The sequence below is a fragment of the Neovison vison genome, chromosome 2 (assembly GCF_020171115.1).
Source record: "Neovison vison isolate M4711 chromosome 2, ASM_NN_V1, whole genome shotgun sequence".
NCBI lineage: Eukaryota > Metazoa > Chordata > Mammalia > Carnivora > Mustelidae > Neogale > Neogale vison.
The window spans coordinates 152,447,688-152,468,942 of NC_058092.1; the positions used below are offsets into that span (position 1 = coordinate 152,447,688).

The following is a 21,255-nucleotide window of genomic DNA, read 5'->3' on the forward strand; positions in this document are numbered from 1 at the left end:
TTTTTTAGAGACACAGACTAGCCCTGAAGTAGTATGTTGCAGTTGTACAACACGTTTTAAAAACAGCGTTGAGGTGTGATTGACTTGCATCACACTGTACATGTTTAAGCTGAACGTGTGATGGGTTTGGACCTACCTCTGTCGAAACCCACCAGCATGGTGACATGACGCGCTTATCCTGTCAGGTTCAAAAGTGTTCTCGTGACTTTTCTAATCCTTCCCTCCACTTCACCTTTCCTCCACACCCCAGACAAGCCCTGTATGCTCTCCAACATCACAGACTAGTTTGCATTTTCCAGAATTACACTCAGTGTTTGAACTTCATGGTAGCAAGATTTGACCATGATTTGGGGCTAAAATTCATTCAGGTGATCAGTCATAGCCAATGATTCTTTTGTCTCTTTAAAACCATTGTTGCCTCCACTTCTCTAGCTTCAGTGAGCGAAATGGGGAATTCTCCCTCAGTGGTTTGCAGAGTGTGGTTTCCAGACCAGCAACACCAGCATCACCTGGATACTCTTTGGAAAACAAATTCTCCAGCTCTGTGCCAGGCCTGTTGAATCAGACTCAGGGAGGTGGGTGGCGTTTACACTCTGTACTGACGAAGCCTCCAGAGGATTCCGCACCAGGCGCGGGTTTGAGAGCCACACTCTGTAGCGTGGACTTGCTTCATGTGGTGGCCAGGTCCTCAGGGAGCGCCCCGTGGCAGGTGCACCTGCGGGAGCGTGGCTTACACTGGAGGAGCAAGGCGCTCTGTTGTTTTGGTCTGGACCGGTGGCATCCCTTGACATCAGAAGTCATTAAAACTCCACTCCACTTCAGATCGATAACCCTCCCTTGCAGTATCCAAGGTGAGCAGTAGCCTAGGATGTCAAGCAGGCTCTGTGTTTCTAGAACGCTGCTGTGCTTTGCTGAAGGAAGTGAGAACCGTCGCGTTAGCCACGTTGAGGACCCGCTGTGTGTGCTGGTCATTCCCACGCGCGTTGTACTTGAGGCCGGGGCTCCCTGTTGCCATGCCGTGGGAGCGCGACCGGAGCGGCACGCACCCCCCCCACCCCCCAGCTCCTGCGATGTCCAGGGTGTCTGCTTGCAGGACAGCCCGCGAATGACAGCGTCTTAGTCTGTGCCTACGAAGGACATCGTATAAGTGTATGGTAGGAAGCGGTAATGTGAGGAAAAATGTTTCCAAGAACAAGTTTCAATAACTCGTCTTTACGATGCTTACAGATTTAGCCTACTCCATTTTCCAGGAAAGCACCGACACGGGGATTTTAAAAAAAAATATGAGCAGATTTTTTACTGATGGCAACAAAGTGGCTTTTATAGCATTTAAGAAATAATCTATAACATCCTTTTGTTGTGTTTTTTAACTGGGTTTGTCTTCTGTAGTATTCCATTAAATTTATGTTAAAATATATGAAATTACCCCCAAAATATATTAGCATATTTAAGAAAATGGTTCAAGCATTTAAACTACTGAGCTGGAAAACTAGATCTCTTGCCTAAATTTTTCTTGGGAATTGAGGTGAAAAGTGTGATCTTGCTATAATAATACACCATGAATGAAAAAGAAATCCATTCATGGCTTATTTTTGTTTAATTGGTTTTCAGAGATGGTAAAATACTCATTCTATCTTTTAACCATGTTCTGTTTTCCAAAACTTATTCTAGAAACTTTTGAGCAAATTTAATTTTTATAATAAACCCAAGGAGAGTCATAGGTTTTATTAGTTTTATTTCACCGAAGATGAGCTAAACTTTCTTTTTCTGTTGTTTTTGAGATTTTTGTTCTGTTTTATTTCTTTGAGTGTAGCTGATGCATAGTGTTATGTTAGTTACAGTGCAGACCTGAGAGGATAAGCCATTGTCGCAGGGTCCCACAGCAGAGGAGCACAGGACTGGGGCTCAGATACAGGTCCGAGGCTCCAGAGCCTTTGGGCCGTACCCATTCCATCCTCCTGCTGCGTACATTTTAGGCAATTTTCCTTTCTCAACTGAAATAACTAGACTTGCCTCTTAATGCCTCACCTCGAATCTCCTCTTGCTTCCCGTACAGTCCCTCTTCTGCATTGTACCCAGAGAAGTCTTTTTAAACTACTAATTTGGATCTACAGATGTTTCCTTTTCTTCACTGAGCCTTCACTTTAACCTGAAGTGGCTTCCCCTAGCCTGCAGGGTCAGACAGGAATTCTCTGCATGGCCCGCTGAGTCCCCTGTCTCTTCCCTGGGTGTCTGTGTCACCTCAACTCTGGCACCCCCTCCCACTCCCGTGCCCTACTGCACGGGCATCGTTCTGTCCCCTGGAACGTGGCATGCCCCGTTCTCTAGAGGACCTTCGGCATGTTCTGCCTTCCTTGGGGAAGCCTCGCCGCCCTTCACCTGCTGTACTCCTTGCCAGCCTTCGTGCTCAGCCCAGTTGTCCTTCCTCAGGGGACTTTCTCTTATTCCCCAGACAGATGAGGGCATGGCCTCCTAGTGCGCACCCCTGTTGTGCCATTTTATACCACTCACTACCGCAGCCATCGGAACAGTGAGCTGTGCCTGGGAGTGTGCTTCTGCACACCTCCCTGCTTCTAATTTGATATTGATAAGGCATACTCATGTAGCTGTTTCCTTCTTGAAACATCATCTTTGAAGGATTTTGTTAATGCCTTACAAACCTCAACTCTTGTTATTTAAGCAGGAGAAGACTGTTTTATGCCTGACTGGTTTGAAGCCAAGCTTGTTGCTATGATGGTCTTGCTGGCTATAGATGTGGAAGGAATGAAGACGCAGTACAGGTAAGTGTTTCCAAACTTGGAAAGAAATCTTTTTTTTTTTAAAAAGCCTAATCAGATGTATGGTCCCTGTTCAGACTTTTCTATGATGGGTGTGGAATTGACACAGTGTATGAAAGGGAGAAACCAGATCACTGGCGGTATGCTAGAGAAATGTCTAAAATTAATAATAAATTGGTAGGAATAGGGACTTGTTAATCTTTTGACGAAAGCTCAACTGTTAGAGAAAAACTATATATACTAATCACTGGTTTTATAAAAGAATATATATATTTTTTAAAGATTTTTTTTATTTATTTGACAGAGATAACAAGTAGGCAGACAGGCAGGCAGAGAGAGAGAGGAAGGGAAGCAGGCTCCCTGCTGAGCAGAGAGCCCGATGCGGGGCTCGATCCCAGGACCCTGAGATCATGACCCGAGCCGAAGTCAGAGGCTTAACCCACTGAGCCACCCAGGCACCCCTTATAAAAGAATATAAAAGAATAGGTTATAAGAGTCTAGCATAAGATTAGGTAAAGAAATTCAGGAATTTGACCCATTTGTAAAATGTATAATTTTTTTAATGTAATAAAGATAAAATTCATTCATATTTCAAGAATGTGCACAGATCAGTTCTCACTAGAGTATAATCGTTGGAAGAAGCAGCATCATTTGCTGGTGTATTTGCATATGTGGTTGATTTGATTAACATCAAATCTCTTCTGTAGACAGATTTTTAGTATGAAAGTTGGTTATGTTGGTTTTTTATAAACCCTTAATTTCTTTTTATTTTTTGTTAGCATCTCATTTCCTTGACTAGTACACGTTTTGGTTTGGTTTTTTTTTTGTTTTTTTTTTTTTTTAATTATGATATCAGGGTCTCAGCACTTTAATTTACAAATAAATTGGGTATCAGATTTCCTTCCTACTTGTGCCTGGAGTCGAGTGTGATATGTTCTTCCCTGTGCTTCCTTCGCGAGCGCACGGAGAATCTACCGAGAAAGCCTAGACTGCGAGGTCAGCGAAGAGCTGGAGGGCAGATCAGTCCCAGTAGGCATCAGGTGTCCGCAGCGTCCGTGCTACCGAGTCTGTCCAGTCGCATCCAGTAGCTCCCCAGTTCCACGAGTTAGAGATGGAAAGTAATTTCTTCATGCTTTTGCAATGCTTGATTTGGGCATGTCTTTTAATACCTAGTGAAAAGAGGAGAACACAGAATGTATTAAGGATATTCTTAGACCCTCTCCTGGACTCCCTTCTGAAGTTGGGCACCAATGCCTACATGCCCGTGCTGAGAGCGGACAGATGCCTCCAGTTGCTGTTGAAGCTACTGCACACTTGCATGTTGACAGGTTCCGGTGCCCGAGATGGTGAGGACACGCAGTTTCTGTCGGTGTCTTGCTTGGTGCATGGTTGGTGGTTAGAATGAGGAAATTCCTGACCTTTTAAAATAAAGGATTCCCCCACGCGTTCTGCAAACATTGACCAAGTGTCCCCCCGTGGTGCTGGGGAGACTGTGGCGCAGGCTCATGAAACTGGCGTCTAGTGTGTACTAGTGCTGGTTACTGTTGTGGATTGTGATTTTATTTGCTTTTGTTTGTTTCTTCTTTTTTTTTTTTTTTCCATTTACGCTCACTCATTAATTTCCAGACATGAAGCTGCTCCCTGTTTCATGTATAGTTAAGCAGGATCCGTTTCTAATGACCACCCTGCTAGATGGCAGAGCGTAAGCTCAAACACGATGGTATCATTTCCCGATGACTTGTTTTCGAGTACGTTTGTCTCTGAGCCCCTCTTAAGTGGCATGTATTTCCTGCAGAAAGTAGAGCGGTGGAAGCATTGAGCTCTTTGTTCTCTCCTTAAACCGAGACTCATGTGTGACAGTAGCAGAAAACCACGGACTCTAAAGACACTCTTCAGTGAAGAGACTTGACTCCCAATCCCGTCCCCCTGCTTCCACTTGGAATTCTAGAAAGCTGCTGTTTGAGAACCCTAGGGAAGCATCAGTATTAGGCTCGCCCTGAGGATAACACTGATGGGATTCGATTTTAATGTAGGCTTAGGAAATGTTCAGGCCAGTTTCCAGATTCTGATATTTTTAAAAAATGGCAATGGAACCCAATGCTGTACACGTAACAGTCACTTTTCGTAAGGTTTTCGTCTCCTTAAGGGCATAAATATGGGTTCATTTGACATGCTTTGACTATTTTCACTAGGGTTAGTGCTTTCAAGAGCAGGACTGGGTCATTGGTGCCCTTTGGTGATATTTCACACACACACACACACACACCAGTGTGTGATGGTTATACATATGTTATGATGCCAAATAATAATAATAATAATTCATAATACCCATGAACATATTATGCAGCCTAAGAGCAAATTACCTGTTACTCCTCAGTTCCCTCCTTTTGCTTCCTTATTTTGACTTTTGTCTTTTTCATGTCTGTGCACTTTAAAAAATGGTTTTGCTTTATCTGTTGATATTCCTCAACAATGTAGAGTCTTGTTTTCCTGCTCTTGAGCTCTGTAGAAAACTTACTTCACTGTGGGAAGTCTGCTTTTCTCACTGTCACATGTTTCTAAGATTCATGCACGTCCTTTCTTCGACTTCCTTATTATCCCTGTTGTATAATCTTCCTTTGCATGACGACACCACATTTTCCCTGGTGCTGGACTTGGGGTTGTAATTAATTACTGTGACGGAGCGTGCTGCCACGAACGCTTGTCTGCATGTCTTCTGGGCCCAGGTGTGTGTCTCTGCAGCACGTGTGTTGGTTCCTAGGGTCTGCGCGCATTCAGTTTTATAAGGTAATGAAAATGGTTTTTCCAGCTTTCAGTTCCAAAGTATGTACACATGTTATTCTTAGCATCAGCAAAACCCAAGAGTTCCTCTAGCACCTCACGCGGGCCTTTTCATGTCCCCAAATAAGAGCCAAGGGCGGACCTGTTGAATTTTGATAGCCGTTGGTGTCGGTGTGACTGGTAAACCATGTCACGCTTAATTATCTGTAAGAGTTCTTCATCCTGAAAGAGGTCTTTGATGAGAGAAGAGGAAAATAGCGACTAGTTATTTCCCTGTTATAAATGAGGAAGCAGTCTGGGAATTAATTACCAGTTCCAGGGTCAGTGAAGACGTACCAGGTAAAATCAGAAATACATTGAGTTTCGGCAGTATGCAGCTGTTTGGGGCAACTTTGCCTTGTTGTGTTTGAAATTCTTTTAATTTTTGGTATTTTAGTATGGAAATCATTAAATATATAGAAAAATGGAGAGATCATAATAAATCCCCACGTTCCCACGGCAGCTTCCAACATCTGTCTTTCCTATATCCTGCTGAGAGTACAACTATTGTCATTTCCATTTGTCCTCCTTTTTTTCCTTAACCTATTAACCTTGGAATGGCGTGTGGGCACGTGGGGAGAAGAGCCGTGGGAGGAAGAGGCTGGGTGTGTGGACTGTCTGTCCAGAAGCCTTTTCCCCTTCTCTTCCCCTTAGCCTGCACCAGTTACTGTGCTGATCCTCAAGGTTTGAACTTATTTCCTTCTTAATGGGGGGCGACAGTGGAGAGCTTTTGAGCTGAGGCTGGGGAATGCATTCAGCGAAGAAGTGCTGATGGTCTGTATGTCAGGCACTGTGTTGAGCACTAGGGTGTCCGCATGGAAAGATAGAGGAGATCCCTGTCCTTGTCGAGATCACATGTACTGGAGGGACAGGCGTGCGGTGGGCAGAGGGTTGCTGAACAGGGACTGTACAGTATATGGTAGTCGGACAGGTGTTGGGGGAAAACAAGGTAGGGAAGGGGCGGGACGTGCTGGGTGGGATGGGGGTGGAGGGTTACAGGTACACTGACTGGTGGAGAAGACTTTGCTATGAAGGGAACAGCCTGTCATGCAAAGACTGTAATTGCTGAGGGACGGAGGCCTGCGCACACCCCCGGGAGAGCACCCGGCTAGTGAGGGGGTGCCCGCGGGAGGAGCTGGCTGCTGGGCAGGCGTCAGGAGGCATCAAGGGAAGAATACTGGGACTTGAACTTTGAGAGGGAAGTGGGGTCAGTTACGTAGGACTCGCTCCCTCGGCCAGTTTAAGGTGCGGCTCTTACTAGGCATTGGAGCTGGGGGTTGCTGATCTCTGAGTTGAGTTGAGGACGGTCCCTGGGCCCTGGTGTTGAGAGAGTACCAGCCGGGCGGGAGCCAGGCCGTGGAGACGTGCTCCTAGGCCTGCACGACTACTAGCCATGGGTGTGCCGAGTGGTGCTAGGACTTTGTGTTGGGACGGTTCGGCCAGCAAGACTTGCTGATGGGTTTGGATGTGGGCTTTGAGGACAAGAGAGAACCTAGAGGTCACTCAGCTTTTGGAGAAGGTGGACAGATGGGAGTTGCCTTTAACGGCGGCGAGAAAGACTGGAGTCAGAGAAGGTTTTGGGGTAAAGATGGGCAGTTCAGCTTCGGGGAGATTAAGTGCGGGGCACCCATTAGGTGTCCTGGTAGAGCCGGTGAGTCGGTTTGGGCCTCTGAGTCTGGAACTCAGGGAGAAGCATGGGTTGGAAATACAGATTTGGGGATCCTAGCCTAGCAGTGGTATTTAAAGCCACGACTCTGGATGAGAACACCAAGGGGGCCAGTGTAGACATAGAAGAGGTCCAGGTGCGTGGGGAGCACCAGTGTCTAGGGGGTTGGGTAGGAACTGGTGGAGGACACTTGGGAGGAATTCACTACAGCATGAGAAGAGAAAAACCAGGAGAAGGTGCTATTCTGGAAGCCAGAAGGAAGGAGTGGTAACGACACCAGACACTGCTGGTGAGCTGAGGGTGGTTTTGGCAACATGGGAATGGGGGGTCACCTTGACAGAACGTTTTGGGTAGTGGGGGGCAGCTCAGGGGTGGCAAGGAGGTTTGGAGTCTGGGCAGGTCTTTCAAGGGGTGTTGTGTGTGGGGGAGCAGAGACAGGGGACTGCTGCTGTGGGACGGGAGAAGTTTTATTTCCTTTGGGGGAGAAAATAGCGGTGTTTTGTGCCGATATAAACGAATTCGGTAGAAGGGAGTTTTGAAGACATGAGGAGGGGACGTCTGCTTCCAGTGGCTGAGAGGAGGTGAAAGTGCTTGGGTTCCGGGGTACCAGCAGAGGGTCTGGACTTTGACGGGGCACTGAGGGGGGCCACATGTGGGTGGGTGGGCAGAGGCCGGCGCGGCGACCGTCCCTTCCTAACTGGTGTTTTCGAGCAAAAGAGGGAGCCAAGGGAGGGGGGAACACATTCGCCGGGGAAGGACGATTAGTGGGCGGACTGGGGAGCTGTTGCAGGCTTGTGGGGAGCCCGAGGGTGCGTGGGGAGCCGGGGTGAGAGCGGGCCTGTGGCCGTTTGCCTCCAGCCCGATCTGTCAATCTTAATCGGATCGCACTCGGGTTGAGATGCTCCTTTTGGTGCATCCATGAGACGCATAAGTGAGGAGCTGTCATGAAATGCTGTGCTAGCCGTCCTTTTTCCAAATCTCAGGGTAACTGTGTGCTGCTTATGTTTATGTTTGTGGAAATGCTCCTCTGGTGGCCTTACCGTGTCCACTTGGCCTTTCCTTCCCGAGGTAGCTTTTATTCTTTTTAATTGTGGCAAAATACACGTAACCTGAAATAGACACTTGACCCGTTTCTCAGTGTCCAGTTGGTGCCGTTCCCGTTGTACATTCGCATCGCCGCCATCCGTCCCCAGAACTTCTTGTCGTGCCAGACTGAGCCCCTGTACCTGCCGGGCACTGGCTAGGTCCTCATCCCCCACTTCCCCAGCCTCTGGCGACCCCTTTGAACTTTCTGTCGCTGTGAATCGACTGTTCCAGGGACCTCAGATCCGTGCGATCATGTGTGTTTGTCGTCTCACACTGGGCTTACGTCACAAACTGTCATGTCTTCACAGTTCATCCGCACTGCGTGGGTCAGACTTGGCTTCCTTTTGGAGGCGAATACCCCACCGTACGTGCAAGTTTGCACAGTCACTGTGGGGGACTCGGGCTGCTTCCATTTTTGGCTGTGTGAGTAAGGCTGCCTTTTTTTTTTTTTTTTAAATATTTATTTTTTACTCATTTGACAGAGATCACAAGGAGGCAGAGAGGCAGGCAAAGAGAGAGGAGGAAGCAGGCTTCCCACTGAGCAGAGAGCCCGATGCGGGGCTTGATTCCAGGACCCTGGGATCATGACCTGAGCTGAAGACCGAGGCCTTAACCCACTGAGCCACCCAGGTGCCCCAATAAAGCTGCTTTTGAACATCAAATGTACAAACAGCTCCTCACATCCCTGCCTTTAGTTCTCCTTTTGGTTGTGTACCTAGAAGTGGAGTGGCTGGATTCCGTGGTAATTCTGTGTTTAGCATTTTGAAGAATCGCCATACTGTCTCCTTAGCGGCTGTGCGCTTCCACGTTCCAGTCAGCGTCCAGTCAGTGTGCGCGCGGGTCCAGGTCCTCCGCGTGCTTGCTCGCTTGTCCGTCTGTTGGTCGTGGCTATCCTGATAGGTGCAAGGCAGGATCTCGTCGTGGTTTTGACTGAGGAGACAGCTTTTGACCAATTCTGGTACCACTTTCGGGATTCTGGTTGCCACGGTTGCTTATGTGAGGCAGAGGGTAGGAAGCAAAAACGTATACCCGCTTCTGGTGTAAGTTGTCTGCACGGTCTGTGTGTTATGAGGAGCTGCTCAGTCGGGGGAGGTGGCAGTGACTGCAGGCCTGGGGGAGTCTTCTGGACGGGGCGGCTGACGGGAAGCACCGTGAGAGCGAGGAGGACGGGAACAGCCCCTGCGTTTCTTCATGTCCCGTCATGCTGCGTCCTGCGAGCCCTCGGCTTTCCCTTGGAGCCTCAGGTTAACTTTGTTTTCACTTCTTTGTGCAATCACCGAGTGCGTACAGGAGAAAGAGGAGACGGACAGTCTGGAAGGAGGAGAATTCTGTTCTTAGTGTGTTCGTGGGCTATGATGCTTACTTTTAGAGTAAGAAGTTTTACCTTTCAGGGCGCCTGGGTGGCTCAGTGGGTTAAGCCTCTGCCTTCAGCTCAGGTCATTGTCCCGGGGTCCTGGGATTGAGCCCCGCATCCGGCTCTCTGCTCGGCGGGGAGCCTGCTTCTCTGTCTCCTGCTCTCCCAGCTTAGACTTATTCTTTCTCTTGTTCTCACTCACTCTGTCAAATAAATAACATCTTAAAGAAAAAGAAAATCTTTACCTTTTTACATTTACTTGTGGCTTCTTGACCTGACAAGTGATTTTTGACCTACTTCAGAGGCCACATAGGACTGTCTCTACAGTAAGTAACTTGAAAATTTTAATTTATGTAATTTTGAATGCTATGTGATCTTTTAAAAAAATGAACATTTCTAAGAGTGATAGAGATCATATTTTGCAAAGTGTCCACATTTTTTACCTATTTTAAAATTGAGTTCTTTGTTTTCATACACTTGGATGAAATAGATATAATGAGAATTCATGATACAGTCCGGATACAAGTCCTTTTTTGGATATGGGATGTACACATATTTTCTCCCAGTCTAGCTTGGCTTTTCAGTTTAAGTGTCTCTTATAGAGCAGAAGTTTTCATTTTGGTGAAGTCCGGTTTGCTTTTTTCTTTAGTTTTATTGATTATGCATTAGGTATCCTATTTAGGAAACCTTTTCCTTAACCCCAGGTAACATAGGCTTTTCTCTTATTTTCTTCTAAATATTTTTTGGTTTTTTTTTTTTTTTTTTTTTTGATTTATGATACATTTTGAGTTAATTTTTAAGGTGTAAAGTTTAGGTTGAGGTTTTGGTTTTTTGTTTGTTTTGCCTGTGGATATCCAGTTTTTCAGCATTATTTTGTTGTTGAGACTATCTTCTCTCTGTTGTTTTGTACTGTTGCAAAAAACAAAAACAAAAACAAAAAAAACATTTAATTAGGTGTGGCAGAAATAATCCAAAATAGTTGGATGGATGAATGGATAAATGATGGGACGTATCTATATTTGGCCATGAAAAGAAATGAATTACTGATACATGCCACAACATGGATGGACTTTGGAAAAGGCTTAAGTGGAAGAAACCAGTCACAAAGACCATATATTATATGATTCCATTTATATGACAGGTCCAGAAGAGGCAGATCTGAGACCGAGAAAGGATTAGTGATTGTGTAGGGCAGGGAGGGGGGAATAGACTTGTGAGGGTGATGCTCAAAGGGGATGGGGTTTCTCTTTGTGGTGATCAAAGTGTTCTAAAACGTCGGCTCTGGTGACGGTTGCACATATCTGTGACTGTCCTAGATACCTTTGAATTAAATGCTTTTAATGGGTAAAGCATGTTACATGAATTATATCAATAACATTGTTTAAAAATAGTTGGCCGTATTTGTGTGGCTCTACTTCTGGGCTCTCTTCTATTCTGTTGATTTATATGTTTATCCCTTGGCCAGCACCACCCTGTTTTGGTTACTGTAGATTTACAATAACTCTTTAAATGGGTAGGATGCTTCTTTCAAATTCTTATTTCTGGATATTCTAGTTCTTTTGCCTTTCCATATAAACTTTCTAATCAGCTTGTATTTACAAGAAACAAAAATCCTGCTGGAATTTTGACTGAAATCACATTAAATCTATAGATTAATTTATGGAGACTTTTGATTTTGATGAAGTCCCAAAAGTTCATCTTCGCTTCTGTTTCCTTTGCCTTTGGAGACATATCTTGAAAGGAGTTGCTGTGGCTGATATCGAAGAGATTACTGCCTATGTTCTCCTCTAAGATTCTGATAGATTCCTGTCTCACGTTGAGGTCTTTTATCCATTTAGAGTTGATCTTTGTGTACGGTGTAAGAGAATGGTCGAGTTTCATTCTTCTACATATAGCTGTCCAGTTTTCCCAGCACCATTTATTGAAGAGACTGTCTTTTTTCCACTGTATATTTTTTCCTGTTTTGTCGAAGATTATTTGCCCACAGAGTTGAGGGTCCATATCTGGGCTCTCTACTCTGTTCCACTGGTCTATGTGTCTGTTTTTATGCCAGTACCATGCTGTCTTGGTGATCACAGCTTTGTAGTAAAGCTTGAAATCAGGTAACGTTTTATTTTTGTTTCTCAACATTTCCTTAGCGATTCGGGGTCTCTTCTGATTCCATACAAATTTTAGGATTATTTGCTCCATCTCTTTGAAGAATACCAGTGGAATTTTGATCGGAATAGCATTAAAAGTATAGATTGCTCTAGGCAGTATAGACATTTTAACAATTGATCATGAACATAGTGTCTCTCTCAATTTATGTAGGGTATCTTTGATTTTTTTCATCAGAGCTTTTTAGTTTTCAGCATATAGATCCTGTCAGGTTTTGTTAGATTTGTGCCCAAGTATATCTTTTGGGGGAAACCATTGGAAGTGATAAATTTTTAAAAAATTTTGGTTTTCAGTTGTGTATGGCCAGTATACAGAAATGTGATTGATTTTCATGTATTGACTTTGTATCCTCTGACCTCACTGAAGCTCTTGTTATGAGGGGTTTTTGTTTTGTTTGTTTATTGTTCGTTTGTTTTAAATAGAATCCTTGGGATCTTTCTTTATAGATGGAATATTTATATTTCTAGAATTGTCTACGGTAATCCCTTCTCCTTTTAATGTGTGCAGCATTGGGGGTCTGTGATAATTCGTATCCTCTCTATCTCTGCCTCTCTTAAGACCGGCTAGTGGTTTATGAATTTTACTGACCTTTTCAAAACACCAGCTTTTGGTTTTCATTGATTTTTTTTTTTCAGTTTCATTGATTTCTGTCTTTGTTTGCTTCTGTCTGCTTACTTTTGGTTTATTTTGCCTTTCTAAGGAAGTTAAGGGGGAAGTTTAGGTTGTTGATTTTAGATCTTCTTTTTGAAAATGACCTGTAGTGCTATACATTTTTTAAGTTTTGCTTTAATTTAATCCTAAAACTTTTGGTATGTTGTATTTCAGTTCAAAGTATTTTCTAACTTTTCTTGAGATACTTGCTTTTACTCTCGAATTGCTTAGAAGTGTGTTTAGGGATTTCCTTATCTTTCTGTTGTTATTTTTCATTCGACTCTAGTCAGCATACTTTGTAGAGTATCCGGTTTTGAAACTTCATTAAGGGTTATGTATGATCAAGTGTATACTGTTCCATGTGCATTCGGAAACACCTTGTACTCTGTGGTTGGGTGGAGTGTCCTATAAATACCAGATCAAAGATTTTCATGATATTTTTCAGTTTTATGTCCTTGCTGTTTTTGTTTACTCTGTTACTAAGAGAGGAGTGTTGAAGTCTCTAGCTTTGAGTTTGGGTTTATCTCTTTCTCTTTCTATTTTTATTATTTGGCTTCCTGTCCTGCAGTTCTATTGTTAGGTGCCTATGTGTTTAGGATAGTGCGTTTTCTTGTTGAGTTGACTTTCCTTTTTATGCAGTATCCCTTTTTATCCCGGGTTATTTCTTCTATTCTGAAGTCTGGTTTGTCTGGTAGTAACATAACTACTCTCACTTTGTTTTGATTAGAGTTTGCATAGTAGTATTTCCTAGCTTTTTACTTTTATTCTATTTAGATTGTTGTATTTGAAGCAAATTTCTGATAGCATGTAACTGGGTCGATTTTTTACTATTTGCATTTAATATAATTATGTATATGTTTTGATTCCGGTCTTTTTTTTTTTTTTTTTTTTTGTATTCCCTCTGTTTTTCATTTCTGTCTTTCCCTCTCTTGGCTTGTTTTGAGCAGTTTGAACATTATTTTGTATCCCATTTTCTTCAAATAAAGATTTATTTACTTATTTATTTTTCAGAGAGAGAGAGAGAGACAGATCACAAGTAAGCAGAGAGGCAGGCGGGGATGGGGGTGTGGGGAACAGGCTCCCTGCTGAGCAGAGAGCCCGATGCGGGGCTCGACCCTGGGACTCTGATCCAAGCCAAAGGCAGAGGCCCAACCCACTGAGCCACCCAGGAGCCCCAGCTGTATTCCATTTTAATTTATCTATTGTGTTTTTTACTAAATATCTAATACTCTGTGTGTGTGTGTGTGTGTGCATGCGCGATTGCCTTAGGGACTACAGTATGCACACCTAACTTTTCAATCTGTTTGAAATTAATGTTTTACCACTTGAAATGAACGTAGAAACTTTACCACTGTATGGACTCCTTTACCCCTTTACTCCCCATATTACAGTTGTCTTAAATCTACGTTTGTTGAAAACTAGCAATGTTACAAGTTTTGCTATCATCAAAGAGATTTTAAAAATCACAAGAGAAGAACCTATTGTATTTGCCTAGATGTTTGCAGTTTCTTTTGCTTTTCTTTCATCCCGGACACCCCCTGTTTTCCTGGGGTACCTATGCCTTACGTTTGAAGAGCAGCTTTTACCATTTCTTTTGGAACACGTTTGCTGACAGTGAATTTTCTTAGTTTTCCTTCATCTGAGAATGCCTTTATTTCTCCTGAGGAGTATTTTCACTGGATATAAAATTCTGGTTTGATGGGTCTTTTCTTTCAGCAATTTAAATCTATTCCATTTGCTTCTGGCTGCTGTGGTTTCTCATTAGAATTGTGTAGTCATTCAGTGTGTTCTCCACCTACGTGATATGCTGTTTTCCTCTGCTTCTAAGATTGTTTCTTTGTGTTTAGTTTTCAGCGGTTTGGTTACACTATGTCATGCTGCATATAATTTATTTTATTTTGTTGATCTGTTTCTAAGTTCACTGACTCCTTTCCTGCTTCTCCTTTCTGTTGCACTTTCCATTTGGTGAGGTTTTTAAAATTTCAGTCCTTATAGTTTTTAGTTGCAAAATTCCCATTTGGTTTTTGTGTGTATCTTAGGTTTCTTTGCTGAGCCTTTGTTTTCCTGTATGTTCCGAGAGGGTGTGTTGATTGATTGCTGACACGTTTTTACCATTAGCTGTTTGGAATCAGGTTTTTCTGGGGTGGACACCATCTCACTGTTGGCGTTGGCCGGCTGTCTTTCCCCTTGTGAGCTAGGAATTTTCTGATGCTCCACGTGCCCGGTTATTTTGGATTGAATCCTAGATATTTTGAATTCTATGTCATGAGACTCTGGGTTGTGTTTAAATCCCGTGGAGAAGTTGATTCTCTTGTGTAACAGACGCTCAGCTTAGGGTTAGGCGTTCATCCCCGAGGTCCCAGCTCCTGTGCATGTTGCTTCCGCCGTCAGCGTGCGGGACTGTCTTGACCCACACCACCCGTCATCCCTCTGGGGGCCAGTGTGCGGCCTGGGCTGCTGTCTCCCTTCGATCAGTTCGGAAAGCCTTTGGGGCAGGTCCAGGCATAGCGGCTTGCAGGGAGCAGGGTGCTTGACAAACCACGCTCTGGGGCCCTTTTCCCAAGCATCTGCCCCTCCAGAACCTCTTAAAAGCTCGTTGTCTGCTTTTTTGGGGTTCCCCCTTTTCCACTGTCTGATCAGAAAGTTGGGGCCCATTGCGCTGCCTACTTCCACGCTGCCCTGCACTGGGTGTCAGTCTGCGGAGGGCCGGGCGGACGTGCTGCTGTTGGTGCTACGCTCTCTGAACCTGTCAGCTGCTTTGTACCTTTTATGGTCTCCGCGTAGACGCTCGGATCTTCTGTCTAGTTTTATAGGGAGAGGCTGGCTGCCCCTGTGCCATTTTAGCCAGAACTAAAACTCCTAAATGATTTTTAAGGTGGATTATAGATTGCCCTATGGTACTAATGACTGTTCATTATTGGGATTCATTTTTGGTAAGTGATTCGCAGCATATGCCTAACAGAGTTCTACTTTTACTAAAAAATCCGGCATATTTTGTACCAGGTAACTTACATTTCTGTCATTTCAGTTATACACTTTTTCCCCCCATACAGATGAGGTGTTCACGCTTCTCCAGAGCTTTGCCATGTCTGCTACCGAGAGCGTTTCTGATTTTATCCTCCGACGGCTTACCATGAATGAACTCAGTAGTGTAAGTACTGACGGAGTCACTTTCCCTTCTTCTCATCCGTATTTGAGGGATTACCTACTGGCAGGCACTGTATGAAATTGAGAAAATCAATGCGACACTTTCTGGAGAAGCCGCCTTAGGAAGCAGAAAAAACTCTAGGATTCGGAGTCTCCTCGTTCCATTCCCCCGGGTCACGCCGAGGCCTCGGGAGAGTCAGGCAGCTTTTCTGAGTCTCAGCTTTCTCGTCCACAAAGTGGAGGTAATACATGTACTTTGCAGGCGCCGAGAGGTCTGCGGGGTCTGACCTTGCTGGGGTGCTTCAGGCATTCAGGCGTTTGGTCTTGGAGTCCAGAGAGTGGGATTTGGCAGGGTTGAGACGGGACCAGGTGTCAGCTCGGGTCTGTTTCTAAAGCTCCGTTAAGTGATTTTGAAACACAGAGTAGATAGTAGTCGGTCTGCGGGGAGTGTCCCTTTCTGTCGTCTGTCATCTTTCTGTCATCTGCACTCTCCACGTGCTTAGTTCCCTCTAGGACAGCTGAGAACACCCAAAACTAATAGAGCACTGCATGTTAACTGCCCTGGAAGTTTAAAAAAAAAAAAAAAGAATTTTCCTTTTTCTCAAGAATATTTTGAAAATGCTGATTATTATAGAAAACTTAATTTTTTTTTTTTTTGGTTGAAATCTCTGGGGCAAATGTTGAAACTTCAGAATCAGTAGATTGTTAATAAGGTATGAAAATACACTTATTTTAATTTTTATTAGACTACTCAGTTAAGTACAAGTGTTTGATAGGCTCATGAGCAGGTGTGAAAATATAAAAAGGCAAGTTCTGTACTGAAGGCCTTGAGCTGTGGTGGTAGGAAGGCAGGAGCCTATGAAGAAACGGTCCTCTGACGTGGGGAGTGTCATGCTGGAACAGTTGTTGATCATGGCTTCGCTATCCCTACATTTCCAAGAAGTCGTTTAATAAATAACTCTTCTGGTTTGTTTTGCTTCAACATCACTTTATTATCATCAGTATTATCTTACCTCCTTTTTAGGGAAATTTTCAGACACACACAGAAGAAGTATAATGAACCTCCATATACCCATTATAGAACATAACTGTTTTTGTTTGGAATTTGATGCTAAAAATAGCTTTGAAAGGGTAAGGCTTCATGTGATTTTGTTTAATAACTGCTCTCAGGGAGGAAAGACCTAGCTTGTGGTTTCTGTCCATTTCCATGGCTGATTTCAAGCTACAGACACGAGGCCCCAGCATCGGGGAGCGAGGACGGGCCCTGGTGCTTGCTGCAGGCTACTCTTGGGGCACCTGTCCTCAGCCCCCCAGGGAGCGGCAGCTGCCACACTCTGAACCTGTCTCCTGGCCTCCTTGGGTGCTGCGGGGTGTGGCCTATGTTCTCTTCCATCTCTCCAGGACCTGACTGTTGCCAGTTTTGTTGCCTCCCCTCCAACCCCCGCTTTCTCTCTCATGTTCTCAGCCTTTCCATGTTTCCTGGATTCTTTTCATGAGCCCCAAAACAGCTTTGACAGTCCCTTATCTCGAGGAACCCACTCTCTTATTCCCTGGGCCCTCCAGCTTCTCATTTCCTTCTCCCCATAAGCTGAATCTATAAACACACCCCCAGCTCCATTCTCATCTGGTTTCTGCCTCTGTTAAAGCCTGGAAGTGGCTTTCTCTGAAGCTGTCCATGACTCCTTTGTTATAAACCCGATGGATACTTTTCAAACCGTGGTTTTCTTTCTTTCTTTCTTTCTTTTTTTTTTTTTTTTTTTGGTGAGAGAGAGAGCTAGAGCGAGAACATGAGCAGGGAGAGGGGCAGAGGCAGAGGGAGAAGCCGGCTCCCCACTGAGCAGGGGGCCCAATGCAGGGCTCGATCCCAGGACCTTGGGATCATAACCTGAGCCAAAGGCAGATGCTTAACCCACTGAGTCAGCCACATGCTCCTCAAACCATGGTTTTTGTGACTCCTCAACCCTAGTGGACACACCAGCTGCTTTGCCCTCAAAACACCAGCCATCCCGAGTGTCCCTGACACCCTCTTCTCCTGGGGTGGCCCCATCTCTCTGCCATCACCCCCACCTTCCCTTCAAATGTGCATTCTCCACTGGAGAGCCTCAGACAATGGAGCTGTAGAAAGCATGGCCTGGGCCCTTCCTCTTTCCTGTTCTTCCCGTGCGAGGCAGTCTCGGCTGTACTCCCAGCTTCAGCTGTGCCAGGGACCCCGCATCTGTCTCCACCGCAGGCGTCTCTCCTGAGCTCACCATCCCGTCAGCCGGGTGCTCTTGGACAACTCCAGTTGCATTTCTCACACTGAAGCTGTTCAGAACTGACCCCCTTACCGTCCCCTTCTCAGGACTCTGCCATCGTCCAGCCTCACGTTTAGGAGTCCCCTCTCGCACTCGATCCTCGCCTGCACCGCTGGCGGTCCGTCTTCACCAGGCCCCGCGGTCGTTACTCCCCATCTGCACCGTGTCCTGGCATCTGGCTACGTGCCGAACATGTTGTGGTCGCTCAGTAAACACCGATTAAATGCAGGAGCCATGTGCCTCCTGGTGTCCTGAAAGCCTGTCGAGGATACAGTAGTTGGTTTACTGATAATCCGCGGGACCACCACTCAAGGCTTGTCTGTTGACCATACTTCGTCTCAGGTCTTTGAAAAACCCTATAGTGGGTGGCTATTACCCTCCCCGTTTTGTGGATGAGGGATCTGAGGTCTGCAGAGGCTGGGTCACAGAGCTGGTGGGTGGTAGCGCTGGACTGAACCCCACGTCAAGTCCAACTCACAAAGACCTGTGTTTAATTCCGTCTCTCCCACTTACCAGCCCTGAGATGCTGGCGGAGCTGTTGGACCTCTCCCAAACCTAGTCGTCGTCTTGGGAAAATAGGGCCATAATCTTCCTACTAAGAATGGAGAATGCCTAAAGCAAAGGCAGTTGTCCTTGCTCTCATTGTTACTGAGGATCTGTAGGCCCTGGGCTTTAAGAGTTGGTAGGACATAGTTTCTGACATCCCGGGTCTCATGGTCAGAGCATGAGCCAGATGAGTGATCTGACGTGTGCTGCCATTACACTGAATGCAGGGTTGCTGTGTAAGCTCCGAGAAGGGTTTCTTAGCTCTGCATGGGGAGGTCATGGAGGGCTTCTTGGAGGAAATGACTTTTTCTCTCAATTCTTATTTTAGTACTTTTAAATAAGGTTATTTATTTCCTATCTGAATTCTCATAGTTCAGTAAAAATTACAGACCCTGCATGTTAAGTGTTATTGTTTGCCTTTAGGTTTCGGATCTGGATCGTTGCCATTTATACCTGATGGTATTAACTGAGCTTATAAATATCCATTTGAAGGTTGGGTGGAAAAGAGGCAACCCCATTTGGAGAGTTATTTCTCCTCTGAAAAATGCATCCATCCGGCATCTTCAAGATACAGACAGTGGACAGGTAATCCTTTATTCAAGGCATAATGAATAAGGCATACATAGAATACAGATTGGATTTATTAACATTCTGATATGAAAAGCATCAGCTGATATTTAAGATAGTATTCTTTGTTTATAATATTTGAAGATTCAGACTCCTATGGGTATATGACAAAGGTATGGTGACTTAAGTCTTAAAACTGTTCAGATACAGTTAGTGGATTTGCACTGAGCTGAGTCTTTGCCCAAATACCAGTAAGGGACACTTTAACATGTCTAAATACATGTATGACCCCAGACATGCATGTGATATGTGACGTATAACACATGCAATATGTAACACATGGTGTGTATTAATACATCCAGCAACCCATATCCTTGACCCATTTACCTTATTGTCTGCCCTGGTCTTCTGCTGCCTCTTCTCTTCTCCCTCTCCTCCCTGTAGTGCCACTGTGCTGCAGTGTGTCTGTCCCCAGCCAGACTGTCATAAGTGCAGAGCCGGGGCACAGCCTCGTCCCTGAGGCTCGTGAGGGGCTCCGAGCTGCTGGGCTCTGTCACCTCTCCAGACACGGCATACAGCTGGCAAAGGAGTTATATATGTGATGCCTGAGCCTCGTTTGTTTTTTCTTAACAAAACTTCACCAAACAGTTAAGGCTCATCTGTAGAAATGTATCCAAATGAGCATGTGAGCAAGAAAAAGGCTGAGATGTACGGCTTCCCATCCACGTGGAGGTCCAGTAGGCAGCTGTTGTGTCACGGACTACTGCCAGGAGCGCACCTGCCCCACTGACGTGATCAGACGGTCTTCTTAGTCGGAACGGCTGAATTTTTGTTTTTTTTTAAAGATTTTATTTGTTTGACAGACAGAGATCACAAGTAGACAGAGAGGCAGGCAGAGAGAGAGAGAGGGAAGCAGGCTCCCTGCTGAGCAGAGAGCCCGATGCGGGACTCGATCCCAGGACCCCGAGATCATGACCTGAGCCGAAGGCAGCAACTTAACCCACTGAGCCACCCAGGTGCCCCGGAACGGCTGAATTTTTATTGCCGCTTTTAAACTTGGTCACTGCCACGTGATGTGGTGACGCTGATGGGCTTGGAGTATTGGGTTTCCTTTTGTTGCCTCTGACATTCGGTAGCAGGCAGGGAGAGGGGAAGGCCGGCAGGGAGAGGGGAAGGCGGGCGGGAGGCGTCCTTCACCAGGGCACTTGGGTCCCCATGGTTAAGACTGGCTCGCATGAAGTAAGAGACTGGTGCGTTTTCCCCGCAGGAGCCGACCCTTGCCGGGCAGATCCAGAGGGTCGTTAGCATGGCTGCCTTGGCCACGGTGTGTGAGGCTGTTGACCAAAAGCCGGAACTGCAGCTCGACTCCCTGGAGCCGGGACCCATGGAAAGGTTCCTCGCCTCCCTCCCGCTCAATCACACCCTGCAGAAGCCGCACCCAGAGGAGCACAGCAGGTGTGTCTGCCCCGGCGGGCCGCACACGTGGGAATGGCACCTGTTGGCCAACGTTCAAAATTTCATTTTTGTTTTCATCATTGAGATGATGAGTGACTGCCCAGTCGTGTTCACAGGGTGTTGGGAAGTTGAAGGTGATAATGTACTCTAGCATCTCTGTTGCTGGACAGTCGCGGACTTTACTGCATGCCGTTCTCAGTTAACCACTTACAGGGAAGGGAAGTGCCTACATTCAGAGTAGTTAGGAAGTTGAGATCGTGGGTCTCCTTGCTTTTTGCGGGACAGGATCTTTAAGAGCGACTGTGACTTTTTTCCTTGTAAGGATCATTATTCCGTGCACAGAGGACTGAGCCTGACTTCAAGGAGCAAGGGATGATGAATGTCTGTTTTGTTTCAGTTTTTCTGAAGACTCGGCAGCTTCCCAAGGATGGGGGAAAGTAGTCACACAATATATTCATGATCAGTGGGTCTGCCTCTCTTTCTTGTTGAGAAAATACCACACCCTTATACCGTCGTCGGAAGGTGACGTTCCGGATCCCGTCCTGCCTGCTGTTCAGATGCCGGCAAGGACCCTGCAGTCCGCGCTGGGAGCCCTCACAGTCCTGCCTTCAGACCAAGTCTTGCCTGTGTTCCACTGCATGAAAGTTCTGGTTCCCAAGGTATGTTTTGGTGAGATGAGAACGAGGAGTAACTGTAGGACCAGAGATCAGTTTCTGAAATGAAGTCCTTCTTTCA

At 45.5% G+C, this 21,255-nt stretch overlaps 1 protein-coding gene across 1 annotated transcript in view; it reads left to right on the top strand.

Moving 5' to 3' along the window:
• TARBP1 (TAR (HIV-1) RNA binding protein 1) overlaps nt 1-21,255 on the top strand; it is an 83,683-nt gene that overhangs the window by 25,662 nt on the left and 36,766 nt on the right. The window contains exons 11-16 of the mRNA XM_044239341.1: nt 2,681-2,780; nt 3,951-4,123; nt 15,565-15,662; nt 18,922-19,083; nt 20,333-20,520; nt 20,918-21,179. Coding sequence (XP_044095276.1) covers nt 2,681-2,780; nt 3,951-4,123; nt 15,565-15,662; nt 18,922-19,083; nt 20,333-20,520; nt 20,918-21,179 — 983 coding nt within the window. The remainder of the gene's footprint in view (nt 1-2,680; nt 2,781-3,950; nt 4,124-15,564; nt 15,663-18,921; nt 19,084-20,332; nt 20,521-20,917; nt 21,180-21,255) is intronic.